The sequence below is a fragment of the Botryllus schlosseri genome, chromosome 12 (genome assembly GCF_051294905.1).
Source record: "Botryllus schlosseri isolate E-star chromosome 12, Bs_hap1, whole genome shotgun sequence".
NCBI classification, from domain to species: Eukaryota; Metazoa; Chordata; class Ascidiacea; order Stolidobranchia; family Styelidae; genus Botryllus; species Botryllus schlosseri.
The window spans coordinates 16,587,704-16,612,705 of record NC_137247.1 but is presented as its reverse complement, the minus strand read 5'-3'; the positions used below and the strand labels follow the sequence as shown (position 1 = coordinate 16,612,705).

Genomic DNA, 25,002 nt, shown 5'->3' with positions numbered 1-25,002 from the left:
ATCAAACAAACATGCTTGCCCATAAAAACGTAGCATACTAATATTTAAAATGCATTATTTTATATGTGTGAGGCTTAGGTAGCGATATGCCACTAAAACTCAGATTTAGGTCGCGGTCTGAACAGTTTGATAACCACTGTCCTCTATTGCGTGAAAAACCCGAATTATCCAAACGGCGTTATTAAGGGCCGGTCACAACGATTCGAATAGCCTATACTCGTGTCCGAGTCAAGTATGAGAGATAAGAGTCGATATTTTCCAATAACGAAATTATTCTTACTTTTTCCCGTCGCGAGAGCCTTGAAACCTCGATTGGCCGTGAAATAATAATCGTCCCGCTGCATCGTTATTCGCCGCAAAGCTCTATAAACGGCCTTGGTTAACAATGACAAAATCATTTTCGATAACGGGTGATTGGCAGTATTTTATTATTATACATATGAATAATATGTGGTATACCCGAATACTGGACTGAAAATAGGATCGCTCAGGTACTAATGTTGCCGAGTGGCACATTCAACTTCCAAATTTCTTTATTTTGCACCCTCAGGCTGTGGCCACCTGTTTCGCCCTCTGATGCTCGATTATTATGAGTTCAACCGCTTTGCGGGAAATCTATTATTAGAGTCGTATATTTACCCGCTAAATCTGAATGGAATGCCTACTCATTAGTCTACGCTAATTCCAAAATTTAGGGCTTTCATTCACGAATCCCAAAAAACGCCGAATACCTACGAAAATCCTACGTTTACGGTCAAAGACCATCCACCTCCTAATCCAGTGGTTCTCAACCGGTGTGCCGCGGCACACATAGTGTGCCAATTGGACTGCTCAGGTGTGCCGCGAGCAGATGTGGTGAACTATGTCGAAGTATAACAAAAATCCAAAATTTGAGTATGTCATTGTTGGTTTTTCTATTGAATTTACCCGATCAAGACACTCGATGTACAATCCGATGTAGTGAACAGATATAAGGATGTCGAGACGACCATAGTTACGGTATCTCAATCTAGCGCCGCCGTAAGGACATGGATTGAGTCTTTCTCTGGGCTTTTTATTGTAAAGACGCTCTGAGCACAGCAACGTTCAGGGGCGGAGAATCTCATAAATCTGCGACGCTTCGTAACTTGCTACTGCATTGCCATGAATCAAACTGGGGCCTCCACCGTCAATGGGTGTGATACGCCAGTTTGCACACATATAGTAGCATTTAGTACGGTGATGACTAAACTCGGGCAATTAGGGAAGCGTAGGGAAGCGTAGGGAAGCGAGTGGCGCAGTTGGTTAAGCGCCAGCGTCACGTCATCAATGGTAATGGTTCGAATCCCGGTTAGGACTAATTACTATGTGTCGGAGGTTCTTTGGGCTCCTCATCGCCGACCTCAATGCTAAGCAGTGACTTGAAAGTCACTTGAGTGAGTTGAGCCAAGCTATATTTCGGTAGCAATCGAAACGAAGATCAACTGATGAAGCGTGCCTGAGAGAGTGCAAGAAGAATGAAAAAGTACAGCAAAGAAACGATGATAAAGCTATCGAGATAGAGACTGCGTGAGAGAGTGGAAGAACGTCAAAGACCTGAAAAAATGCAATACGTTGTACGTCGTACGTGAAATTGTAATGTCGTGGAGCACGAAGCCTTAACCTGGCTAAAAACACCACCGTTGTGTTCTATAATAATAATAATAATAATAACTCGGGCAATTGCACCGTGATATTGAGGTGTGGTGTTCAGCTTTAACGTGTCACCCCTATCAGAATTGGAGACAGAACAGGGACATGACGCAGGTTGATGACCTTTTTCTGTTTCTATTTGTAGTAGTATTCTTGCCATGTCTTCGTCATCGATGATCAATTGGTCATTTTACACCATACCGATATTACTTATTTTGATTCCTGAGATACGCACGGCCCACGTTTTGTAAGACACTGCTTTTGCAGATCGCAAGACGAGTAGGAGCCTATATAAACCTCCAACACCTAGGAAGGCATTTACACCATCGAGAAATGAACTCATTTGGAAGTGATGTTCGCGTTTGCAAATTAGAATTGCCAACATAACCATTCACATTGCGATTGTTAGGTAGCGTGCCAGCACTGCAGGTAAAATGTAGGCTCAGGGTGCAACGTTTTGTTGCAGGCGACAAATTTGAGAATTGAGAAGTAAAAATGATCAAATTACATCAGGTAACAAATTTCCCCGCCGCTAAGGTTTATTATCTCGGTTTGTTGAGACTACAATTGAACTGCGGGTGACTGCCAGTAACACTATTGAGGTATTGCCATCCTCACCAACGCTATTACACGATCTGCGAGGAAATGCGTTTGGCATTCATGTATAACACACCCCTACGCCTCCGTATTTGTTAGTGGCGACGTGATTGGACTCCTCGATGCGACGGTTAATTACATCGACAATGCGTTATTGGGCAGACTTTATTGCCAAGCCAATCTTAGGAAATTAGGCTCAGCCTGAAGTTTAAACGAGATCTCAGCAGGCCAGTTACGTGGTAACAGAGGTAATAGCAGATAATTCAAAATCTCACGCGGAAGCGAAGAAAGTTCTTCTTCCGGCCTGCAATAAAATTGTAAAAACATGTTTGGGAAGAATGGAAAACGATTTCCATGATAAATAATAGGCTACCATTCGAAGACGTATTTGTGACATGTCCGCAGAGATGGAAGAAAACTTAATATCGTATTTGAAGCAGAGAAAAGCCTACTTGAGTGCACCGAAAAGGTGGAAGTACTTCGTCAGTGACCGCCTCTGTGAGACTGTGGTTGCTGCTATACGCATTCTGGTAGTTTGCCTGTGCCGTAAGCCAAAAGAGTTCAGAATCACTGTGCTAGTGTGTCGCATACTATTCTTCATTTTTAAAGTGTGCCGCGAGGTCAAAAAAGGTTGAGAACCACTGTCTAATCGCTGAATATCATCTGTCTTCTCATCGCTGGATTGATCAGTCCACAGATTGGCCGTAAATCCAGATTTCGTTCGTCGACCTTTTGACCTCAATCCCAAGATTTTCATTCGCCATTGATGGACTCCTTGGAAGGTAGTCCTCGGACTGTCGAAGGGTTCACAAACCTCAGCTTAAAGGAATTGCTTTAAATTATTGATTTGTCCCTCAATCAAAACTCATTTTGTTCTTGTTGACAGTTTTAATAAAAACTTTCTAAAAAATCTAAATATTCAAAAATTCTTATTTTTGGCATTTCGGGAACCAGATGAAAAAATCAAAATTTTAAATATGCCAAAAATAAACATGCCAGTCCATAGCGCTACATATGGAATTATTGCCACGCAGGAGATGTGTGACGGCCGGAAGAACTGTCCTGACGCTTCGGACGAGTGCGGGAGCATGTGCAATCAGTTTTTCACTTGCTCCACTTCGAAGACGTGCCTTGCTCTTGATCAATTTTGCGATGGCGTAACGGACTGCGAAGATGCGTCTGACGAAATTTACGTCACGGCTGGCAGCGATGACAAAAGGTACACGAGTGTAGTTATATGGGATAGAAAGAGACATGATAGAGGGAGAGAAAGAGACATGATAGAGTAAGAGAAAGAGACATTTTCATCCAAGAGAAATCGGGGATATATAGATATCCCTGATAGAAATACGCAACAAACCAGCGGCAACAATGATACTGAAGAAAAACACATACGCAGTATTCGGTAAGTAAATGAATACTGTAGTCGAAAAACACGAATGTTTGTTTTTGATATTCATGGTGTTTCGACTACATTGATCATTTACTTACCGATATTATTCATTATCTTCATTGGTCATAAATGTTTGATATCGGACAGCAGGTTGGATACTACCAGAGGTGGTCAAAGTAGTCAAGAAAGCTACTCAAGTAGAAGTAGAAGTAGAGGCGAACAAATCTACTTAAGAACGAGTAGAAGTACTTCTTTCGAAAGCAACCAAAAACTAGTTGAAGTAAAAGTAGAATTGACTAACTTTAAAGCTACTTAAGTAAGTAGTTGTAAAAACGGTCATAATTCGTTCGCATGGACTGTCAAAAGCTGTAAATGGCGCTATGATGCATCCCGCCAGGAGGTGTCCATTATTGACAGAATAAGCGGTCGTTCATATCATGGGATGTATATGATAGTATTGATATGGAAATGCGATACTAATCCTTTCTTTACTCGAACAACCGGTTTTAGAGAATATCACGGCATGGCGCCCTCCCCCATATTATAAGGCCTCCAGTTCAGTCGAAGAGCAATACGGAGAAGTTATATCGGATACGGCTTTAACACTTTCCTCGATTAGTACACATTAATTAAAAATATGGCAGATCGTAAAAATGTCATATATTGTATAGCTTTATTTTCGGAAAATATAAGGCACTACACTTACTTTAATACTTATGTTGTTCTCTGGACAAAAGTCCATTTTTCAAGATTAGGACACGTCATGGGCTGCTAGGTATAATAGGTAATTGCTAGATTGCGAAACGGTAGTTTCAAACGTTATGGGGGGCCATACTTACTGTGATGAAATAATCGATATAGGTGACAATGCGGTGTTAACGGAACCACGCAACCCTGTATCTAAATTATATTCAGCGATACTTTCGCGCAACGAAAATTCTGGGTATGTCATGACTTTTATGAAAATTAAATGTTTGTACTTCGTGAAAAATACCTCGAAATTCCTTAGGCTATCTTTCTTATTGGGGGATTAAACTAACTGAAAATAGCGAAAAGTAAGTAAGTAGTTCACACAATATTACGAAGTAGAAGTAAAAGTAGTGGAAAATATGGTGTATTTTGACTACAGTCAGGACCGTAACAGCACTTCGACAGCCCCCCCCCCCTCCCCATCCCAGACCCCACATCATGTTATTTGTGTTTGCAGTGACTTATCACTGACATTTATTGTACTGTTTAGTGAGACTCGAAATTCCCATTTCCATAAATCATGCGTTTTTGATGTTTTAGCGAGGGGAGTATCTTATAACCCAGATTTTTTTGCAAAAGTTGCATAAATCTCCAAAAAACTCTATAATTTATACTAATTTACGAAATAGTTTCATACATGGATAGGACGGCGGGAAGGAGCCTAGATAAACTTCCAACACTTAGGCAGTGATTCTGGAGTCGACAAAGACGGATCGGAACCTGTAACTCATTGATTTTGTAGCTGTGGAACACGTCTATGCAGTTAATTCCCTCGTCTTCCTCGCAACGCATGCACGACGGGTTCAACGCCACATCATGAATAAACAAATGGAGCATATAAATATATCAACTTATATCATCATGCCCGCAGATTGGAGTCACTAATTTAGCGGTAAATACGACTGTATTCAATTTGATTCTCCTCGTATTTTTCCACTTACGTTGTTACCGAATAGGGATGTTGCCAGTAGACTCCCTATTATCCGTAATAGTATGTATGATATGTTTGTGGAGGATTAATAATGAAGCATTTCAGTCAAAAACAAGGCTATGGATTTGAAGGTAACATTTTGTCATCATTTGAATGATCTGGTCTGTAAGCGATAAAAAGGTGAGAACCCGGCCCGCGACCCAAATCGAGCTTGGCACCATGGTGTACAATGTATCTGCATGGTGTGGTTGTAAAACGATGTGAAGAGGAGCCTCGCCATCTCATCCGCGTAAGCCAGTGGTTGCCAATATTTTCCACCCACGTACCATTTTGAGGTTTTATGCAGTGCTCGCGTATCACCTACATAAGTTACGCGCGTCAAAGGCGGTCAAAAATATTTCCACCGCGTTAAGCTGCGTAAGGCAGCGAAACAGAAAATAAACTGCGCATTTTAAGGCGCATTATGATTTCTGTAGTGGATCCATTTGGAATTCTTGTGGTCAAATATAGTAAAACGGAATTTGGTCAGGTAAGAATCCCAATGCTTTACGACTAGATCTATATTCTTCGTAGGCCGTCATTGGTGGGATTGCCCCGACCCACGACGACGACGACCTTACACCTTACCACGACAGCGACGACGGCTTCTAACAACTCAAAATCAACCCCACCTGAACTAATAACTCTCTTCGGTCGAAAAAAAAATCTTCTCGCGTATACCACCAGGAAGACCTTCGCGTACCACTATAGGTTGGGGACCGCTGGCGTAAGCGGTTTCTGACAAAAAGCCTATAAGTGGGCAATGCGACAAGTCGGCAGATACGGAATCAAAAATGCAGAAAATCGGCCTGGTCTGAATGACCATTGTATTCGACAAACACCATGAATACCCCGATTTTTCGGATGCCCTGCCCATTTCAGTTATCCTAGCCTAGTTACCGATCTCACCTGTTGTGAATCTGATATGATGCAATAATACCAACGTCAAATCGTTGCACAGCTGAGCTAATTCGTACATCATGTATTTACAGTGACTTTAGCTACGCCAAATGACAGAAAATTGTAGACTAAGTACAATTAAAAACCGTGGAACTCTTCGCGTTCCACTTAAAAGGCTCTCTCACTATATAATCAGTGGTACGCTACCACAGTTAGACTTTAACACTCACTATTCCAAATTGATAACATCCCAATGCAGACATTCAAAACATGTTTCGTGTCCAGCTTTTCCTGTCGCAATCCGTGGAATATCAGCAATGAAGGGGAACCCCAAAATTGCCGCCTGCCATTCAATCTGCTCTGCGACGGGATCAATCATTGCGGCGATCATTCCGACGAATGCCTCGAGCATTGCGGCAACGATACGAAATTTATTTGTACAAATGGAAGGTATACATAATAGCTGGTTATAACGCTTCGCTTTAAACTGATTAGTGTCGTGTGTATATGTACATTTCACTCAGATGCATCGCTGCGAGACATCGATGTGACGGTTTTGACGACTGCGGTGATGGAACGGATGAGTGCGTCGAATGTCAGTCTATTTTCCAATGCAACAATGGTATTGTGACTTATTTCTTGCCGTGCACAATTGTCGTCATTTTTTTTTTAAATGGTTCACGAATCTATTGGTGCAATTCTCTTTCTAATCGAGTTTACATTTCTCCGGAGGCAATTAGCATATATTGCCCAGGACTGCTCAGGAGAGTATACGCTATGTATGGCGAGTTCGGATTATTACTAAACAAACCGCAGATGCGTGGGATATCAATGTTACAACTCGTTTCTAAAAATACGGACCCAAATCGATTCCTTATAATTCACAGAATAGGAATCGTGCTGATTCATCTCCTAATTCAAAATTGGCGTGACCAACAGAACAAATACAAAATGCCAATTTATTGGCTGCCAACGAACAATCTACCTAAAAATGTCGCAACTTGTAAAATTTTGTTAACTCTGTTTCGGTATAACGATGGACTCCTTCAAAGGACAGTTATCTGTACAAAAATCGACATATCTACGATATATAGTCTTTATACTGTTCCTGTATAATTGAACTCTGATCCACCGTAGCTATCGAAGGACGTTCTGTCCTCGTTTGTGTATAATTATTTCGCGCTGCACCACTATATAGGAAATAATAAAAAATGCTATTGTGCCTATGGCCTATCAGTAGGGTTGCCATACCGTCCTTATTTCTAAGATTTGTCCTTATTTTGAAGGGCCACGTCTTAGAAAACTCAATTGTCCTTATTTCTAAGAAATGTCCTTATTTTCGACTTACGTCCTTATTTTGTCTTATTTTCAACCATTTCTGAACTTCGATCGTTTTCCTCTGGTATCTGTGTTGAATAACACTCTAAAATTATGCTTTTGCGTAGAGATTTTATGACATCATAAATGAAAGGAACTCTCGTGACGTACACACCACAAGATTTGACTTCTAAGTGGTGAGATAGCTATGGCAGTGGGTGGTGGTATAGCAGTTTCGTTTGTCCAAGCTATCGCAGCGGATGTTATTTTACCAGTAAACAGCAATACCCGGTTCCTGCTGTTTGGTCTACAGCAGAATAAGCTCAAGCTGTGGGGAATGCAGCATTTATTGGGAAAGGCCGTTTTTTTTTGGGGGGGGGGTGACGAAGTGCTGTTTCGACCCTGAGTAAAGGTAAACCTAGACCTGAGCGGTCGTGAGATCCATGAAGCACTTTCTAATAACAAGGCGTTGCTGGAGCAGATTGTTTCTGGCGAAAAGTATGGAAGGTAATAGCTGGCCACGGCTCGTATAAATACAAAGAATGTACAAAAACGCTTTTTCATGCTAATCTAATTTTTCGACTGTCCTTATTTTTGGGTCCATGTTGATGGCAGCCCTGCCTATTACTCTATACTACCGGTCGGTAAACTTGCGTTCTTGTCGCCGATGCTATTGGGGCATGTTGTAAGTACTAATTAAGACAGCGTCTTGTCTCAGCGTCTTGTCTCTATTCGAAATAGCGGAAGTTGGCGATCAATGATTTGCGCGGAAAGAATGAATTATTTAGAAACCTATTTCCACATTCGAATGGAGAATTGTTCCAAACCTAACTCTCATATACAAATATTTTGTGATGCAGATTTGATTCGTCGTGTCTTTCTGTAAATAAGGATCTGTTGTTATGCCAATTAAAGTTTGTAGTTCTAATGTAAAACATTCTGATTCATTCCAAATTTTTGTATTAGAACCAAACATGTTAGTTTACAAAGACGCGCAGCTTGATAAGACTCAAAATAGCAAGTTGCAATCGAAATGATCAGTTACGGCGTGAGATTCATGCGCCCATATTTTTATTGTATTCATTTAACTCATGTTTTTATTTTCTAAATTTTAGTGGTGTGATTATTTTGTGAACATCATCACAACAATGTTTTGGCAGTAAACAGGGATACATAGAACTTTCTCTATATATAGAACAATCCCTGTATATCCCTGGCAGAAAGCAATCAACTTTTCTTTGTAAATAATTCACACCGGAAGAACCGTAATGAGAAAATCAGTTTTGGGATTTGTCGGCAGTGCTATATAGCATGACTAACCTACGCACTCACAGGGCTATAGAGATCACATAGAGCAGTGATTATCGACCTTTTTGTCTTCGCGGACCCCTGTTGAACGGTCAAGGACCCCCGCGGACCTCCAAGTTTTAGTTCAAATTTAACTCAATTGTTGTGCAACCGTCTTCTGTGTTTTGCGAATATTACCTGTGGGCTAGTGCCAAACAGAAACAAAATCACTATCCTTGAAAATATCATCACACTAGCGAGCTCTGCAGCTGCATTTCTTGAAATACGTGGTCGTGTCTTGAAGTTTCGCGACTTCGATTTGATATTAAGGAGTGCCGAAAATTTATTTTCACCAAAATGGGTGGTAGCGAATAGCATAATAACTGGCAACGCTTCTGACGACCCCTTGGGTATGATCGCAACTTATATGCCGCCAAAATTAGTACACATATTATTTTATTGAACATCATAGCCATATCTATATATAGCAGCTCATCTTGAAGTTCTTCTAGATTAGTGGTTATGTATATCACAGTAAAAAAATGTTTTTTGCAAACATTAGAAGTCACGTTGATTAACCTTACTATTCCTACTCTTTTTCAACAAACCTCAACAAAACATTTCTAATTAGCCATATGTTTGTATCAAGGCTATTGGCAATTGGCAATTAAAATGAGTTTGCACAGTAGGATATTTCATCTTAGACGGTCATTCTATTGATGTGAGTCATGAAGTCGTAGATGTAAAGGAGCGTAACTGCCTCGTATTTCTCGATTTTGAAAATAAAATAAAAATATACGGTTATCAGTCATTTTGTAAATTAAGAGGCTTCGTGGACCCCTGGAAATGCTTCGCGGACCCGTAGTTGAGAACCACTGACATCATCATCCGCTCTGTTATTTATCTTGTAATTTTGTGTGGCAGTGCAACCAGGTATATACCTTTCTTCGGCAGGACAATGCGTACCCCTGGAATACTTCTGTGACGGGGTAATTCATTGCGTTGACGGAAGCGACGAGTTACAACAAACTCAACTCGAAATTGACACTTCTGCGACACAAGATCGAGTGACTTGCGATAATTTGAAAAATACGAGGAACTTAACATGCGTTCTTCCGCAAAGGTAACGTAATAATCGGTGTTGTTCTAGGACAGGGCAAATCGAGTACCTGAGTGACTTTATCCTGAATTGACTATTTTGCTTCGAGTCTTCTATCAGTCATTATGACGTCACAACAGCATGAATGACGTTGAATTTTAAAGTATGTAGCCTGTACTCGAATTATTGTGCCCAGCGCAATAGTTGTTACCTCCGTTTGTTCGAATGCATAAATGTACCTCAACAGCCCACTGATACCCTCCGCGATTCTATAGATCATATAGTTAGACTATTGCACGAATACAGGCGTAAAAAGTTGCTCTTTCCATAATTGAAATCTGTCCCATGCTGCGTAACTGCTAAGGCCGTCGCTGGCGACAGCTTTAAATTATTTGGAGTTCACAAATCGTTCAGACGTTTTTTACCACCTATCTCGACCGAATGTCAACGAAGGATGGATTAAATCCTATTTTCAACTTCTAAAATGATGGATGGATCACAAGCCATGAGGAGTCGGATATTTATACGTAAGGGCTAAATTGAGAATTGCTAATTGGCAACACAATAGATTTATTCAGGGGCAGGGTCGAAGTAGATGAGGATCGGTTTGATCTTTAGGCTACGCCGTAACGGTGTGAACAAAAATGGACTTGATTATCGATCCATATTTCAATTTGCATTCAGCAGATACCGACAAATGTAGGGTTTCGTTGGGAAAATCGTAAAAATGCTGTGCGACCTGGTGATTTTATCACGCGCACACTACTGTTACGCGTTAGGCGTAGGGTATACGTTTGACATAGCTCGTGCAGAAAAGATATCAACGTGGTAATGTTAATCGATATGCGTTGGAAATTCAGGTATTCTTTGATATATATCATTGAAAAATTAATAAGTAATTCATCGCCGCGTTAACCGGACATATATATATTAACCCAGCTGATGTCCAGTAATTCCTGAACACTACAGGTAGCAATGGCTACATGCAACGTCAGACTTACAATGCCGTGTAGCATCCGGGAGAACGCAAATCATGTGATTAAACCAGCTGATCGCGACGCATACTGTTGGATACGCGCGATGATTACTCGAGGTGTCCCGAGTTTTCAATTAAGTGGTGTTATCTATTGCATCATAAGTCGCGGATTTGGCTGTCAGTTTACAATTTGTTGAATGAAATGGCAAGGTGTTGGGGAAGATACTGCGACTATAATAGATAGAATTATCCTCACCGTGAAATAAAGGTCTTGCTTAATGAGTAGAGCCGTTCTGTGGCATGTCAAAATGTTGTCAAAATTGTAGCGTTAGGTCAAAAAATTGACTAAAATTTTTTGCCACCTGCATTTCGTTTGTATCGTAGATGTTTGCACTGCCGGTGAAGTTTTCATTTGACATTTTACAGCTTTTAGCCTGCTTTATAGGCCTACCGTTGTAGACGGCCCGTTATCTGCTCATTGTGAATCATAGAGAGAGAGAGAGAGAGAGAGAGAGAGATATGATATTCTTTTTCGCCTGCACCATCGAGATGCTTTGAGATACGGCCCCATGAGGTCATCCAGTCTGCGCCCCCGTTTTTTTTCTCCTCCATGCTATCCATGATTGCTGAGCGCCTAGCAGGATAGCTGCGGATACCAATTTTCGAGTCTTTGGTATGACCCGGCCGGGGATCGAACCCACGATCTACCGCTCGAGAAGCCGGACGCATAACCATTACACTATCTCGCTCGGTCAAATGATAAATAGGCTGAGAGAGAGAGATATGATATTCTTTCTCGCCTGCACCATCGATATGCTTTGGCGACGGAGTTGCGATACGGCCCATGAGGTCATCTAGTCTGCGCCCCCGTTTTTTTCTCCTCCATGCTATCCATGATTGCTCAGCGCCTAGCAGGATAGCTGCGGATACCATTTTTCGAGTCTTTGGTATGACCCGGCCGGGGATCGAACCCACGACCTACCGCTCGAGAAGCCGGACGCATAACCATTACACTATCTCGCTCGGTGGTGACCTGTTGTTATGCTGAATGCACCGCAATATCTTCACTGAAGCAAGACTGCGTGGGCATTTTTGGTTCTTATATCAAGAAGCGCATGATGAAAAATTGTGATGTAGACAACATTTTCCGAATGAAGCATCACGCTGTGTCACCAGCAGTGTACGCAGAACTTCATTGTTGCCAGCCTCAACTGCTGCTGCTGTTGAACGCTCTTTCTCCTTTCTAGGCAAGCCACTTAGTAAGGACAGACACTTTCTACTCGAGAATGTAAGAAAGTATCTTTCGTTGTACTACAACAAATTTGAAGTATTTCTACCATAATGCGTGATGTAACTACTAGAATTGTGGCGAGATAGCGTGTAGTGGTATGATCTACAGCTGCTTCACCAATGGATTGCGGGTTCGAGTCCGACCGAGGTCGACTTTAAAATTCCTGCGCAAGTGTTGGGGTTTTTTCTAGGCTCCTCCTCGCCACTTGATCCGCGTAACCGGTGTCTTATGAAAAGCCTAGAAGTGGACCGTGCTACAAGTCGGTAAATACGGAATCAAAACTAAAGTACATCGGCCTGCTGTAAAATGACCAATGTAGTCGAAACACCATGAATATCAAATGCACAAACAAACAAACAAACTACTGGAATTCTTCATAGGTCCAGATTTCGGTAAAATAAAGTTTTTCATGTAAAAATATGTCATTTTTCAAGTCAAATAAGTTTTTCAGGCCAAACTACTTCGTAAGAACAGGCAGTTTCAACTAGAAATGAAGATAAGTAGTACAATTCTATCATTATGTGGGAAAACACCTAATTCACATACATGAGGTCAAAATTTGGTCAAAATTCGGTTTTTTAAGGTCAAAATAATGTCAAAATTTAGATTTTTAGATAAAAATCTTACTTTTTTAGGTCAAAAAAATTCGCCCTGGTAATGATTAATGTACATAGTAAAGAAACGGATTTTAGAATATTGATATAGATATCGCTCTGCAATGGTGCGTACGTAGTTCTTTGATTGTCTGCTGTTTAGTGAAGCCGTTACCTTGGAAACAATCGTCACGGTCATTATCGGAAATATTTGCGCACAGGAATGTTACGCACTGTACGCAGTTTGTAATGATAACTATTATCTATACTTTATAGTTTTGGCGGTTTGTTAGATCATGACATTAAAACAAACTTTATGTGCTGCGATCAACCGGTTTCCTTAATCCCGGTTTGTTAAATCCCGATGAACACGATAATCGACTTTATCGGTTATCCAACTTTATGATCCCCGCCCTAAATCGCGAGGTTTCGAGTCGAATCGAGTAATAAAGTATCACTTATTATGAAGTCATAAGATATGAAAGATATGGATAGTTCAAATATGTACCGTTTATCCACAAAGAATATAATGCCAATTGGTACATCATGTAAAAGTAATTAGTAGCTTTGCAATGCATGTTTCGTGTGCTGGTATACGACCAATCGAGGTTTCGAGGCTTCCACAGCGGAAAATAGTATCGAAACTATAATTTTCGTTGATAAATTAACTCTTAGTGGCACGGAACGTACGATTTCACGATTCGGAAAAATCATACTTTGCTAATCCACTCAGATCATTAGAATTGACATCCGAATCATCGGGTCCAACCTTACACGTGACACTTGATGGCGCTATTTGTACACATGCGAGCATTAATGCATTATCATGACGGCGTATAAAGACTGGCGTTAATTGAGAGTTGGAGAGATCATATAGTTGCGGAACGATGTAATTTTATATATTGGTGCCATCCCCTCTCGTATATTCAATGTGGAAGATAAATTGTTGAAGTCCACCATAGCTATGACACCACGGCTTCAAATTACAGCATCAATAATGTCGCTACTAGGGATGGCGTTAACGTGAGGCTCACGTTCGCGTTCTGTGCGTGAACCTCAGAAATTTAGAGGCTCACGTTCACAAACGAACCTTGGTGAATTCTGCACTGTGGACATTTTTCATATACTAAAACTTTCACGTCATTATTGGGCCTACATCTTTATTGCATTTAAAACTGCGGGACACTCTATGCATGGCGCTGGCAGCATAATAAAATCAACACTAAACGAGCATGCACCTTGACAATCTCAAAAATTTTACTTGCTGCGTCAGAAAAGTTTGCGTTACAAACATGTTTAAAACAAGGCCCTTATTTAAAACATGTTTTTTATTGTTTTTTTTTGTTTTTTATTAAGCCATGACGTCACGAATATTCAACTGTGACGTCATAATGATTCGACATTGACAATAGAAAATATAGGGTAAATATAGCTCATTTGACGAAATATCAGTTCTATAACTGTTGAACCAACTATTTTGAGGGTTCCAACCATCCCATATCGATATACGTCGGCTACATCGGGTGGTAAGTGTCCGTAGGCTCATACAACATGTCTTTGGGAAGTATTTACACAATTATGGCATAATTTCACAACTTAAAGAAGAACAATTTTTTTAAAAGTTTTTGTTTAAAACGCTGTTTAAAGCATGTTTTAAACAGTGTTTTAAAACACCGTTTGTTTAAATGCAACCCTACATATATTGTAGAACACATGCTTCGTGTTTGTCGATGACTCATTTTGATGTGTTCTGGTTTTAGATTAGAGGTCGACCGATATTGATTTTTACACGCCGATACCGATATATCGGCACACTCACAAGGCCGATAACCGATATCATAGGCCGATATTAATATGAAAGGAGCAGAGAACAATTTCACCAAAAATATTATATATTAGGCAAGATGGCACTTGTTCATGCCACAGAAAGCTGAACAACAAACGGGAAAACTGAAATTGAAAAGAATTATTGCTTAATTGTGCACATTCGTTGAATATTGGGATAACCCAAAAAGCAAAACATGATATAGAATTGCAGATCAGTTCAGAAAAGGTAGATTGTAATGCAGGAAGCATAGTTTCTCTGCATGCTCTCCCAGTTAAACTCGTCCTGCAAGTATAAATCTGTCGTGTATCACCCTTTGCTTCTGTGGCGACATAGCGCAGTGGTATAATCCGCGGCTGCAACACCAATGGGTGCGGGTTCGAGTCCTACCGAGGTCGACTTCTGAATTCCGATACCTAAGTTTTGGAGGTTTACCTGCTCGCCATTTCATCCTTGTAAGCGGTGTCTTACAAAAGCCGAGGTGGGCCGTGCTATAAGTCGGCAGCGACGGAAGATAAGAAGAATATCGGCCTGGTGTAAATGACCGAAATAGTCGACAAACACCATGAATACCCCAAAACAAAACAAAACAAAAAAAACCTTTGCGTCGTCGATTTCTTGAGATTGAGAAAACGGCGCATTGAATTTCCAACATCTTGAGATTTTTTTAAATATAAAATATCGGCCGCAATATCGGCCTTCATAGGCCGATATCGATAATCGGGAAAGCTCTAAATACCGGCCTCGATAATCGGATATTTCGATAATCGGTCGACCTCTATTTTAGATATGCTCGAGTTTAAAATGAACTCTGTGTTTGATACTTGGGTATTTCGATTTCGTATCTGACTCGCGTTGTGTAATACGATACGTTGCTCTCTCGCTGTACAAACAGGTCCGCTGAACTAAATTCCAGTTTTGTTAATTAAACTGATATTATCAAGTATAGAAACAGATTTGAAGCCACATGTAGGATGTTATTGATCCAGAACATCATCATACATTACCTGGGATCCTCTTCAGTTTCAGTGACATAGCATCAGATTAAATCTGCATGATGGGATGCATGTAAAAATCAAATTCAGGCAAATATTGAAGTTGTGCATTAACTACAGGTACGTCTGCGATGGTATCGACCATTGCTACAACCGAGAAGACGAATGCGCTAAGAATTGTACCCACTCCGTCTACTGCGACAACGGTGACTGCATTCTGCCGTCCAAGCGTTGCGACGGCGTGGCCAACTGTCGGGACATGAGCGACGAGTGTCAGAAGGATTGCGGCATCCGGTTTCATTGCGAAGATGGCAAGTGCCTGTCTCTCGACAGGTTCTGCGACGGCATAGCTGATTGCCTCGATGGTTCGGATGAGGTTACGGAAATGTCACAAGGTGTGCGAAGCGAAATTTTAACGAATTGATCTTTTCTGTCCGTGGTTTACATTCCATTTCTGCAGATAATCTTTACCTTACCTAAATGAAGTATTATATCATGTTCGAACGAGCAGGTCAGACTGATGCTGTAGCATGTTAAACATACCTTGACTAGGCCCAATTCGATACTGCCTTTATCAATAAAGTTTGCATGTCCATTGTCCAGTGTCCAGTAACTTCCGATAAAAAGACACCAACGCATCGAAAATCATAAAACTGCATCGATCAAATTGCAATAAGGAAATTGAATTGGCTTCATATGCGCTGCTGCATGGTGTACACTATCACCGATATGCCTCCTCGTCAGTTGTTTCAACGCGACACTGTAATCCTAATTCTAATGAGTGCCGATTTTCCAGACGTCGAATCCCGTTTGCTCAGCTAAAATATGCTTTTGTACTAGGCAAACCTTGTATGACGTACTTCATATTCCACTTTCCAACCAAACAGCCAGAGTCGATGAATAATATAGACTTGGAAGTTCGTTGTTAAAAATACAAAGATGCTAAATCAAGCGAGATCCGCAATAGCGCTTGTTCGCCCGATGCTAGATGGAATGGAGATTGTGAAACAATAGTAACGAGGACATTATATATAGCACAAACGAAGGGACAATTAAACAGTAAGCAAACAATCAAATGAAATAAAATGGGACAATTAGAATTGAAAAAACGAAATACAAATGAAGGATAGTAATTGAAATACAAACTGATTCCCTGAAACCAGGAGTCGCCTCATCAAATAAAGGATTTAAAAAAATAACATGCGCAATCGCAAACATCAGTCACCGGTGGTAGCGAACTTTCGATGAGCGGCGAGTTCACGTTACAAGTACGTCAGTGAATTACTGAAACTATATTGCCATGGACGAAATCAGAATCAAGATTTTAAAGTTAGGGGCAAAAACTTCCAATGTGTAGCGTCGGCTAGCAGTATGCTAGAGCGTCACGTACTGACATTATAAGGTTGTTCAGAATTGACCGACATTTAATAATTCGTGATTTTCAGTCCGTTTCCCGTGTCTTATACTTTATATTAGAAACGCATTTTAGTTGCTTTTTCAGTAACTCATCCCTTGCATCTGTGTGCGTGCATGTTGAGCTGGATGATTATCTGCTCACTACAGGAGCCTCCCCTATAATTTGAGTGCCACGAATTTGCCAAGCCTAAGGTAATAAATAGGAGGTTTTATGCAGCTGTTGTGGTTTGGGGATATATTTTTTTGAGTTCAGGACATCATTTTCATATTGCACACTGCCTTAGAAATTCTCAAACTTACCTAGGAATGATCATCATTTTGCAATATTCGCCATGTAAAATAATATAACGTTAAATGTACTATCCACTCGCACAGCGTCATGATAAACGTCTGGTTATATAATGAAACATAACAACATAACGGGGAAATGGATAGCGAAACGATATAACATGACAAAGAAACGGATAAATTTGACAAAAATCCAACACCAATCAGGTGGTTGATATTTCGAAATTATGAAATCTTTTCATCTGATCTTCCGCAGCTTATAAGAGACTGGCTTGTTGTTTTTGTCGTCTGGTATGTACGTAGCGTGGTAGTGGTGTTTAATTTGATCATACGCTCTGCTTTATCTTTAACTACTTTGCCATTATTCATGAATTGCCGGCCACTCATGACATGCGAATCACTATACCATTCTGACACCGGAAGACTCAACGTAAATGTGCCCCAGAGCTATAGCATCAATATGAACCACGATTCCATCTCAATAAAATGATCAGTCAAAGACCTGACATAGGTCTCTGTCGTTGGACATTCTACATTGGACGTTGAGACCCTGTTGTTATGACTAATAGATCCAACATTTTGCCTGTTGCTTGTTCTGTGATCCCCTGCCGAAACCTAAAACCAGGCAAATTATGCTGTGGCATCGAACTGGATTTTGGAGCGTAAGGCTGAGTCAATGCAGTGGACTCAAATTTGTGCGTAACGTCCGTAGAAGAGATCGAGAAACTCCTATGATAATATTTAAACTGCACGAAATTAAACGATCGCACTGGTGTGACTAGAATTATCGCGACCCGAACTTATACACTTCACTGGCCACTCTTTGGGAATCATAACGTTGCGATGATATTAAATGAAGTCCAATATTCTCCTAACGAGTTATTTACAATCAGGCGAAGGCGGAATGTTGTGCCAAAATATATTCCAACGATCTCCGAAGAAATGCATTCTTCCGAAAAAGTTTATTTGCGATGGAGTCGCTCAGTGTTGGAATCGCGAAGACGAGTGCCATATCGGCTGTAAGCACAGCTACTTTTGCGACGGTGGCGAGACGTGTGTGGCTAGAAATAAAGTTTGCGACGGTCACGTTGAGTGCAGGTATGTATTCATTTCGATGATCCAATATTGTAAACCACGCTCCTTATGTCGCAACAAAGTTTCGCAGCATATTCCCAGCAAGCGTAATCACTGGCGAAATATATCAAGTAAATAGTTTGTTCAGTGTTTCAGCGTACACTGTGCAGTACAGTGCACACGGTGCACCCATACACTACACTAGATCACACGTCGGTCGCAATAATTCTATTAGTCATGTCTTTGTGAAACCGAAATTACGTTAATGTTCGCTGCATAGTGGGGCTGCGCAAAATCGATTACTTGAATGATTCGATTCCTAATCGAATATTAGGCTTCGTCTCGATAGTATTAAAGATGTGATAAGCTTAATTTTATGGTACCGCTAATTATATATTGTCAGTCCGCCATCATATTAAAGTAAATTTTGTATTTTTTCGATCATGCATATTTCATTGTACTTCGTGAAACGGATGTAGGTTGATCAAGGGTTTCAAGACATATATCTCATTGCAACTAACGTGAGATTTATCAACCCCGGATTAAGGAAACCGGTTGATAGCAGCGCATAAAGTTAGTGTTAATCTCATGATTTAACAAACCGGAACAAGCTACAGTATAGATAACTAGTTATCTGTAAACGCTACGTACAATGCGTACCATTCCTGCGCATAAATGTTTCCGATACTGACCGTGCCAATTGTCTCCTAGGTAATGGCTTCACTAAACAATCAACGAATTATGTAGGCTACCCACCGTGGCAGAGCGATATCAATATTATATTATCCGTTTCTTAGCTGTACCGTACTAATTGGCCACGACTTTCATTTCGCGATGATGATAATTCTACCTTACAGTGCAGACTTGGACAACTAGATTATTCTAGTTGTCTAATTTCACTAAATTAGAGCGAAATCCAAGTAATCCAATTCTAATCTAATTTGTGAAATGTTTATATGCTCTAATTCTAGTTCTAATCTAATTTGTGAATAGTTCTTATGCTCTAATTCTAATTCTAATCTAATTTGTGGAGTGTTCCTATAGTCTAATTTTAATTCTAATCTAATTTTTTGTTTTCCTTCAAATGCCTATTTGACCGCGGCATTTTACAGCGAGTTAACAAGAATTTCCCTCTTGCACAGGGAAATCCAGTGCCAAGCCGCCATCACATTACTTCGACCGTACAGAAATAGTAGTTATTGTGCGACGCATAATAGCCATGCTAGCATAGTAGCTTGTTTGATGGTTTTATTGAACAATTGTGACGCGTATCGCCTAATCATGTTATTTGCGCCATGATAATGAATGATGTAATGTGCATTGATCATTATTCGCGATCTTCCAAATTCACAGACCAGATCGCTGGCTACAAAATATGACCTCGCGGGCCGCATGTTGATGTCCCCTGGTATAGTGCAAAACGAGCAAAGCTTGGTATACAGACATTAATCATTCTCATGGTTATGAGACTCCACCGTGATTTGAAATGAACTGAACTTTTTGCTGTATTTATTTTTTTCATTCACTATTTCATTCAATTTCCATGTTTTTCCGATTTCAGTAATTCTAATTCTAATTTTAATCTAATTTGGAAAAAGCTGCGAAACTCTAATTCTAATTCTAATCTAATTTGGAAAAAGCTGTGTAGCTTTAATTCTAATTTTAATCTAATTTGGAAAAATTGTGTAGCTCTAATTCTAATTCTAATCTAATTCGGAAAAAACTCTGTAGTTCTAATTCTAATTCTAATCTAATTCGAAAAAGCTGAAAATTTTCTAGTTGTCCAAGTCTGTTACAGTGGTAGTATCGTTATCAGCAGGCTGCTGTTTCATTCAACACATTCACAACTGACAGCCTATAACGCGTTTTCGGATTATGATGCAACAGATAACGCCATGCACTTGATTGAAAACTCGGGACACCTCGGCTAACCATCGCGCGTAAGGTTTTCCAACTTTATGAGTCGCGATTAGCAGTATTTAATCACACGATTAGCATTCTTCCGGATCAGCTAACTTTATTGTCTCTGCCTAAAATGCGTCTCGATTAACAGTTTTTAATCACAGGATTAGCATTCTCCTGGATCAGCTAACTTTATTTTCTCCGCCCTTAGTGACAAGGATCGCACACTTTCGTTACTCGGAAAAATGATCTCCCACCATATACTCGACTCGAATCTTTAGAATCTGTATAACTCAGATTCGAGTTACTCGAATCCTTGTGCTCATCCCTACTGTATTGTTGATCAATCCAGCCAGCTGAGTGTTTCTATGTATTTGTAGATATAATATATTATATAGAGAAATCCTAATTTTCACCGTTCAATTCAAAACTTTTGATTCGCGTATGTATTTTACCTGACAGGTGAGCTTAGACACATCCTTGCGATCTCTTGATAAATGGTTCTAACAGAACTCGTTTTTTGATAAGATCAAATTAATGGAGTATCGAGTTTCACAAAACCGCGCATCGGAAATTCATTTTTATTTTTGCTCAAACTTGAGTTCTGGTTCCTAATACAGTGATGCATATTGCACAGCATTAAAACTTGATAAAATGGTACATACAATTTCAGAGACAGGTCAGACGAACCGAGCACAGCATACCCCAAAACGCGTGGATTCGTCTGCAGTGTCGACAGATACGGGGAAAGACGACAGTGCGTTATGCCACAGGTAGCCTACACGATGTCGTGCAGCAAAACATACCTCGCTTGTATCAAGTCCAGAGGTGTTCAAAGTAGTCAATAAAGCTACTCAAGTAGAATTAGAAGTAGCGACGCAAAAATCTACTCAAGTACGAGTAAAAGTACTTATTTTAAAAGCAACCTAAAACTACTTGAAGTAGAGGTAGAATTGACTGACTTTAAATCTACTCAAGTAAGTAAGTAGTTTGGAAAACGGTCGTAATTCGTTCGCATGGACTGTCAAAAGCTGCAAATTGAGCGATTAGCGATTTTGAGCGATTAGTAGGCCTATACGTTGATAAAAATTATATCGGATCGTAAAAATGTCATGCAGCGTAGCCATATTTTTGGAAAATAGAGGCATTACTACACTTGCTTTTATACTTCATCATGTATGGTCTCCAGAAAAAAGAACTGAAACTAATTAGAACATAAAGTATGATACTGGGAATTGAAAGAGAAATACCAATACTAGCCTACTTCAGAAAAGCAGACAATTTATTTCATATCTTTTGTCCAGAAAGTTTAAACGGTGTTCTGCTAAATCAGGTCTAACGCACAAAAAAGTTGGAGTCCACTTTTCCAGATTAGGACACACGTCATCGGTTGCTAAATTACGATATGATTGGTAATTGATAGATTGCGAAACGGTAGTTTCAAACGTATGGGCCATATTTAATGTGATGAAATATTTCATATGGGCGACAAAGCAGCGTGAACGGAACCACACAACCCGCTACCTAAAGTATATTCACCGATACTTTTGTGAAAACATATTTGCCACTCCATAATGTCCGTGCGCGAAGCGCGACGAAAATTCGGGTACGACGAAATGTTGTTACTCCGCGAAAACAGCCCCAAAATTCGTCAGACTATCTTTCTGATAGGAGGATTACGCTACTTATACTTGACAAACTGAAAATAGCTAGAAGTAGAAGTAGAAGTAGCGTAAATCAGATTTACTTGAGTAAGTACCGCAAGTAGCGGAAAACTACTTGAGTACTTGGAAATAGTAGAAGTACTTCGTTACTGACCACCTCTGATCAAGTGTTAATTTCAAGGAATTCATCAGAGATGATTACCCCGACTGCTTCGATGAGGAGGATATTTGCATGTCTGGTTCGAACAAGAACGATGATGCCAACCAGACCCTTATATTACAGGAATCGTCTTGCACGCGTTGCTTGAGTGTGGATGTCATAATTCGAAATAAGTAAGTCATTTAGAAATGTACCTAATCCGAATTGCTTCGAATCCGAAAACGCCCAAAAAGCAAAACGTAACTAAGCTAGCACCTTAATGATACCTCGTGCTCAAAACTCCAAGCATGTCGTTAATACCTGGTCAAATTCAATCCATATTAAACTTCCCCAATTCTTATCTCAGTCAGGTATGTGATGGAATCTACAATTGCCCTGATCTGTCTGATGAATGCCTATGTTACGACACCGAGGCAAGCCACATTTGTCATTCGACTTGTTTCATCCAAATCGGGGAAGAGGAATGTCTGTGTGCAGTAGGTGAAGTGCCGTGCCTGAAAGGGCAAGCTGCTTGGTCGAGACATGACTGGAGATCTTATTATACATTGCAATCTAATTATTCAAATGAAGTCGAGAAACCCCAATGTGTTGATATATCAAAGATTTGCGACGGGGTAATCGACTGCTCGAATGAATCCGACGAATTGTATTGCTCTAAGGATACAAGCTGCGTCGAGCCGGAGAACGCTTTTCCTTCCAACAATCATCTGATACCTAGAACACATAGGAAACCGTGTGCAGATGTGTCAATATGTTCAAGACATCAACTTGACAATCGATATACTCCGAAGTACGCGGTGCCTTGCGACGGAGAACCGGAATGCTATGATATGGAAGATGAATGCTCGAACTTGTGTGACGGTAATTACACGTTCTGCGAGTACCGTAGCTACGACGGCTCATTCACATGTCCCGTGAGTGGGATCATACCCGGCATACTCGTGTGTGACGGTAAAATCGACTGTAAAGAGTCTGGCAAAGACGAGGAGAACTGTCCTGGGAAATTTTATTGCAAGTCTGGCTTAGTCATCAACGTACCGGCACATATGAGATGCGACCACGTGTCGGACTGTGATGATGAATCAGACGAGTCGGATTGCTCTGGCACTCATTTCTATTGCGAAAACGGGTCTATTTTATACGTCCCAATTCGCGCCAAGTTTGACGGTAAAATTGATTGCGCTGATGGTAGCGATGAGTGCCCGTCGGACTTTTCCGGCAATTCGTGGTTCTCTTCTAAAGGCAAGTTGGTTGCTAATCCGTTCCTAAACGCAATGATATGGGTGATGGCGTTCATTTCCATCTTCGGAAACATGTCGGTGTTGAAGCAAAAGGTACAAAAAGTATTGACCGATGACATTCGCGTGAATAATATTACTAAAAACCATAATTTTCTGGTGATGAACCTTGCTTTTGCGGATTTGATCATGGGCATATTCTTGTTGATATTAGGCATTCATACAGTACTTTTCAACGGTAACTACTGCAGACTTGATAAACCGTGGAGGTCCGGAAAAACATGCATGGTGATGGGCATATTGGCTACAATATCCAGCGAAACATCGATACTAATGTTAACTATTCTTTCTACGTACAGATTGTATTGCATTGCCGCCCCATTTAAAAGTCAAGACATGACAGTGCGAAAAACGGCAATGTATGCTAGTATCGCTTGGGCTGTCACCGTTATGACTGCATTGGTACCAATCATACCACTTCTTGATGATGTGTTTATCTCCCATGTTTGGGTATCCCCCAATCCATACTTTTCATCAGATATAATCAACAAAACATCTGCGAAGTATTTTTACAGCATATTAAATTCTTACATTCCGAGCCGGCAAGGTTATTACTTCAAATGGGATTACCTTGCATCTCAATTCCCGCGGGTAAACCCTGATTACAAAATTTTAGGCTACTTTGGGTATTACAGCACCCACGCTGTTTGCCTTCCGAAAATATTTGTTACGAGGGACGATCCAGCGTGGGGATATTCCTTTGCGTTGATGGCTACTAATTTTTTTCTTTTTTTGTACATTGTGCTTTTGTATGTTTTAATGTCCAGACCAACTATTTTCCGCAACGCGCCGTCGTCGCTATCGAAAAAGTACTGTAAGAGCTCCTCTAAGAACCTTCAAAAACGAATAGCCGTTCTTGTAGTGTCGGATTTTGCCTGTTGGGTACCGGCCTGCATGATCGCTTTTTTGCGACTGGGCGGGGTCAACGTATCCGATAACGTCTATGCCTTCGCGGCAGTCATTCTTTTGCCTATTAACAGTGCTCTGAACCCTATACTCTACTCTGACACTGCCCGGGTATTAATAAGACTCGTGTGTCGTTGTTTTGGTTGCGTTAGAAAAAATATGGTTCGTGGAACGAGCACGAACGTACTATCAAGAAAAGCTGAAAGAGCGGGTGATGCGCACATGACAACGATTCTACCTAAGCCTAATTGTGAACCCCCAGAGCTCACGGAAACCCTGGTTAGAATCAGAAAGTGAATCTGGGGAATTACAAGGTTCTAAACTCCGTGCAGAGTCACTGAGGGAGGATGTGATATGGCAAGTATTGCTGATAGTACACTATACGTTTGTGCTTGTAGACTACTACGTATATTGCATTTTAGTCCAAAATTGCAGCGAGATGCATGTGTCTTAACTCAACTCAACCGGTATTGAAAACGTCTACCGAATTGAGATGCTGGGTTGAAGACATCTTGAAATTTGGCAGTGACACCATTTACATATATCAATAACTCCGTGCTTATTTGAGATTTTCGTGTCCGTAGCCGTTGGAGGATTTGTAGTTGCTGACTTCTTGAATATAGGTACATC

General features: G+C 40.5%; 1 protein-coding gene across 1 annotated transcript in view; it reads left to right on the top strand.

Annotated features, from left to right (window-relative positions):
• Positions 1–24,998, top strand: part of LOC145451759 (uncharacterized) — a 29,473-nt gene extending 4,475 nt beyond the window's left edge. The window contains exons 3-11 of the mRNA XM_080329996.1: positions 3,303–3,487; positions 6,567–6,731; positions 6,806–6,903; positions 9,840–10,008; positions 15,785–16,059; positions 18,262–18,466; positions 21,018–21,117; positions 22,190–22,341; positions 22,515–24,998. Of these exons, the coding sequence (XP_080186122.1) occupies positions 3,303–3,487; positions 6,567–6,731; positions 6,806–6,903; positions 9,840–10,008; positions 15,785–16,059; positions 18,262–18,466; positions 21,018–21,117; positions 22,190–22,341; positions 22,515–24,669 (3,504 nt within the window). The 3' untranslated portion in view covers positions 24,670–24,998. The remainder of the gene's footprint in view (positions 1–3,302; positions 3,488–6,566; positions 6,732–6,805; positions 6,904–9,839; positions 10,009–15,784; positions 16,060–18,261; positions 18,467–21,017; positions 21,118–22,189; positions 22,342–22,514) is intronic.
• The last annotated feature ends 4 nt before the right edge of the window (positions 24,999–25,002 follow it).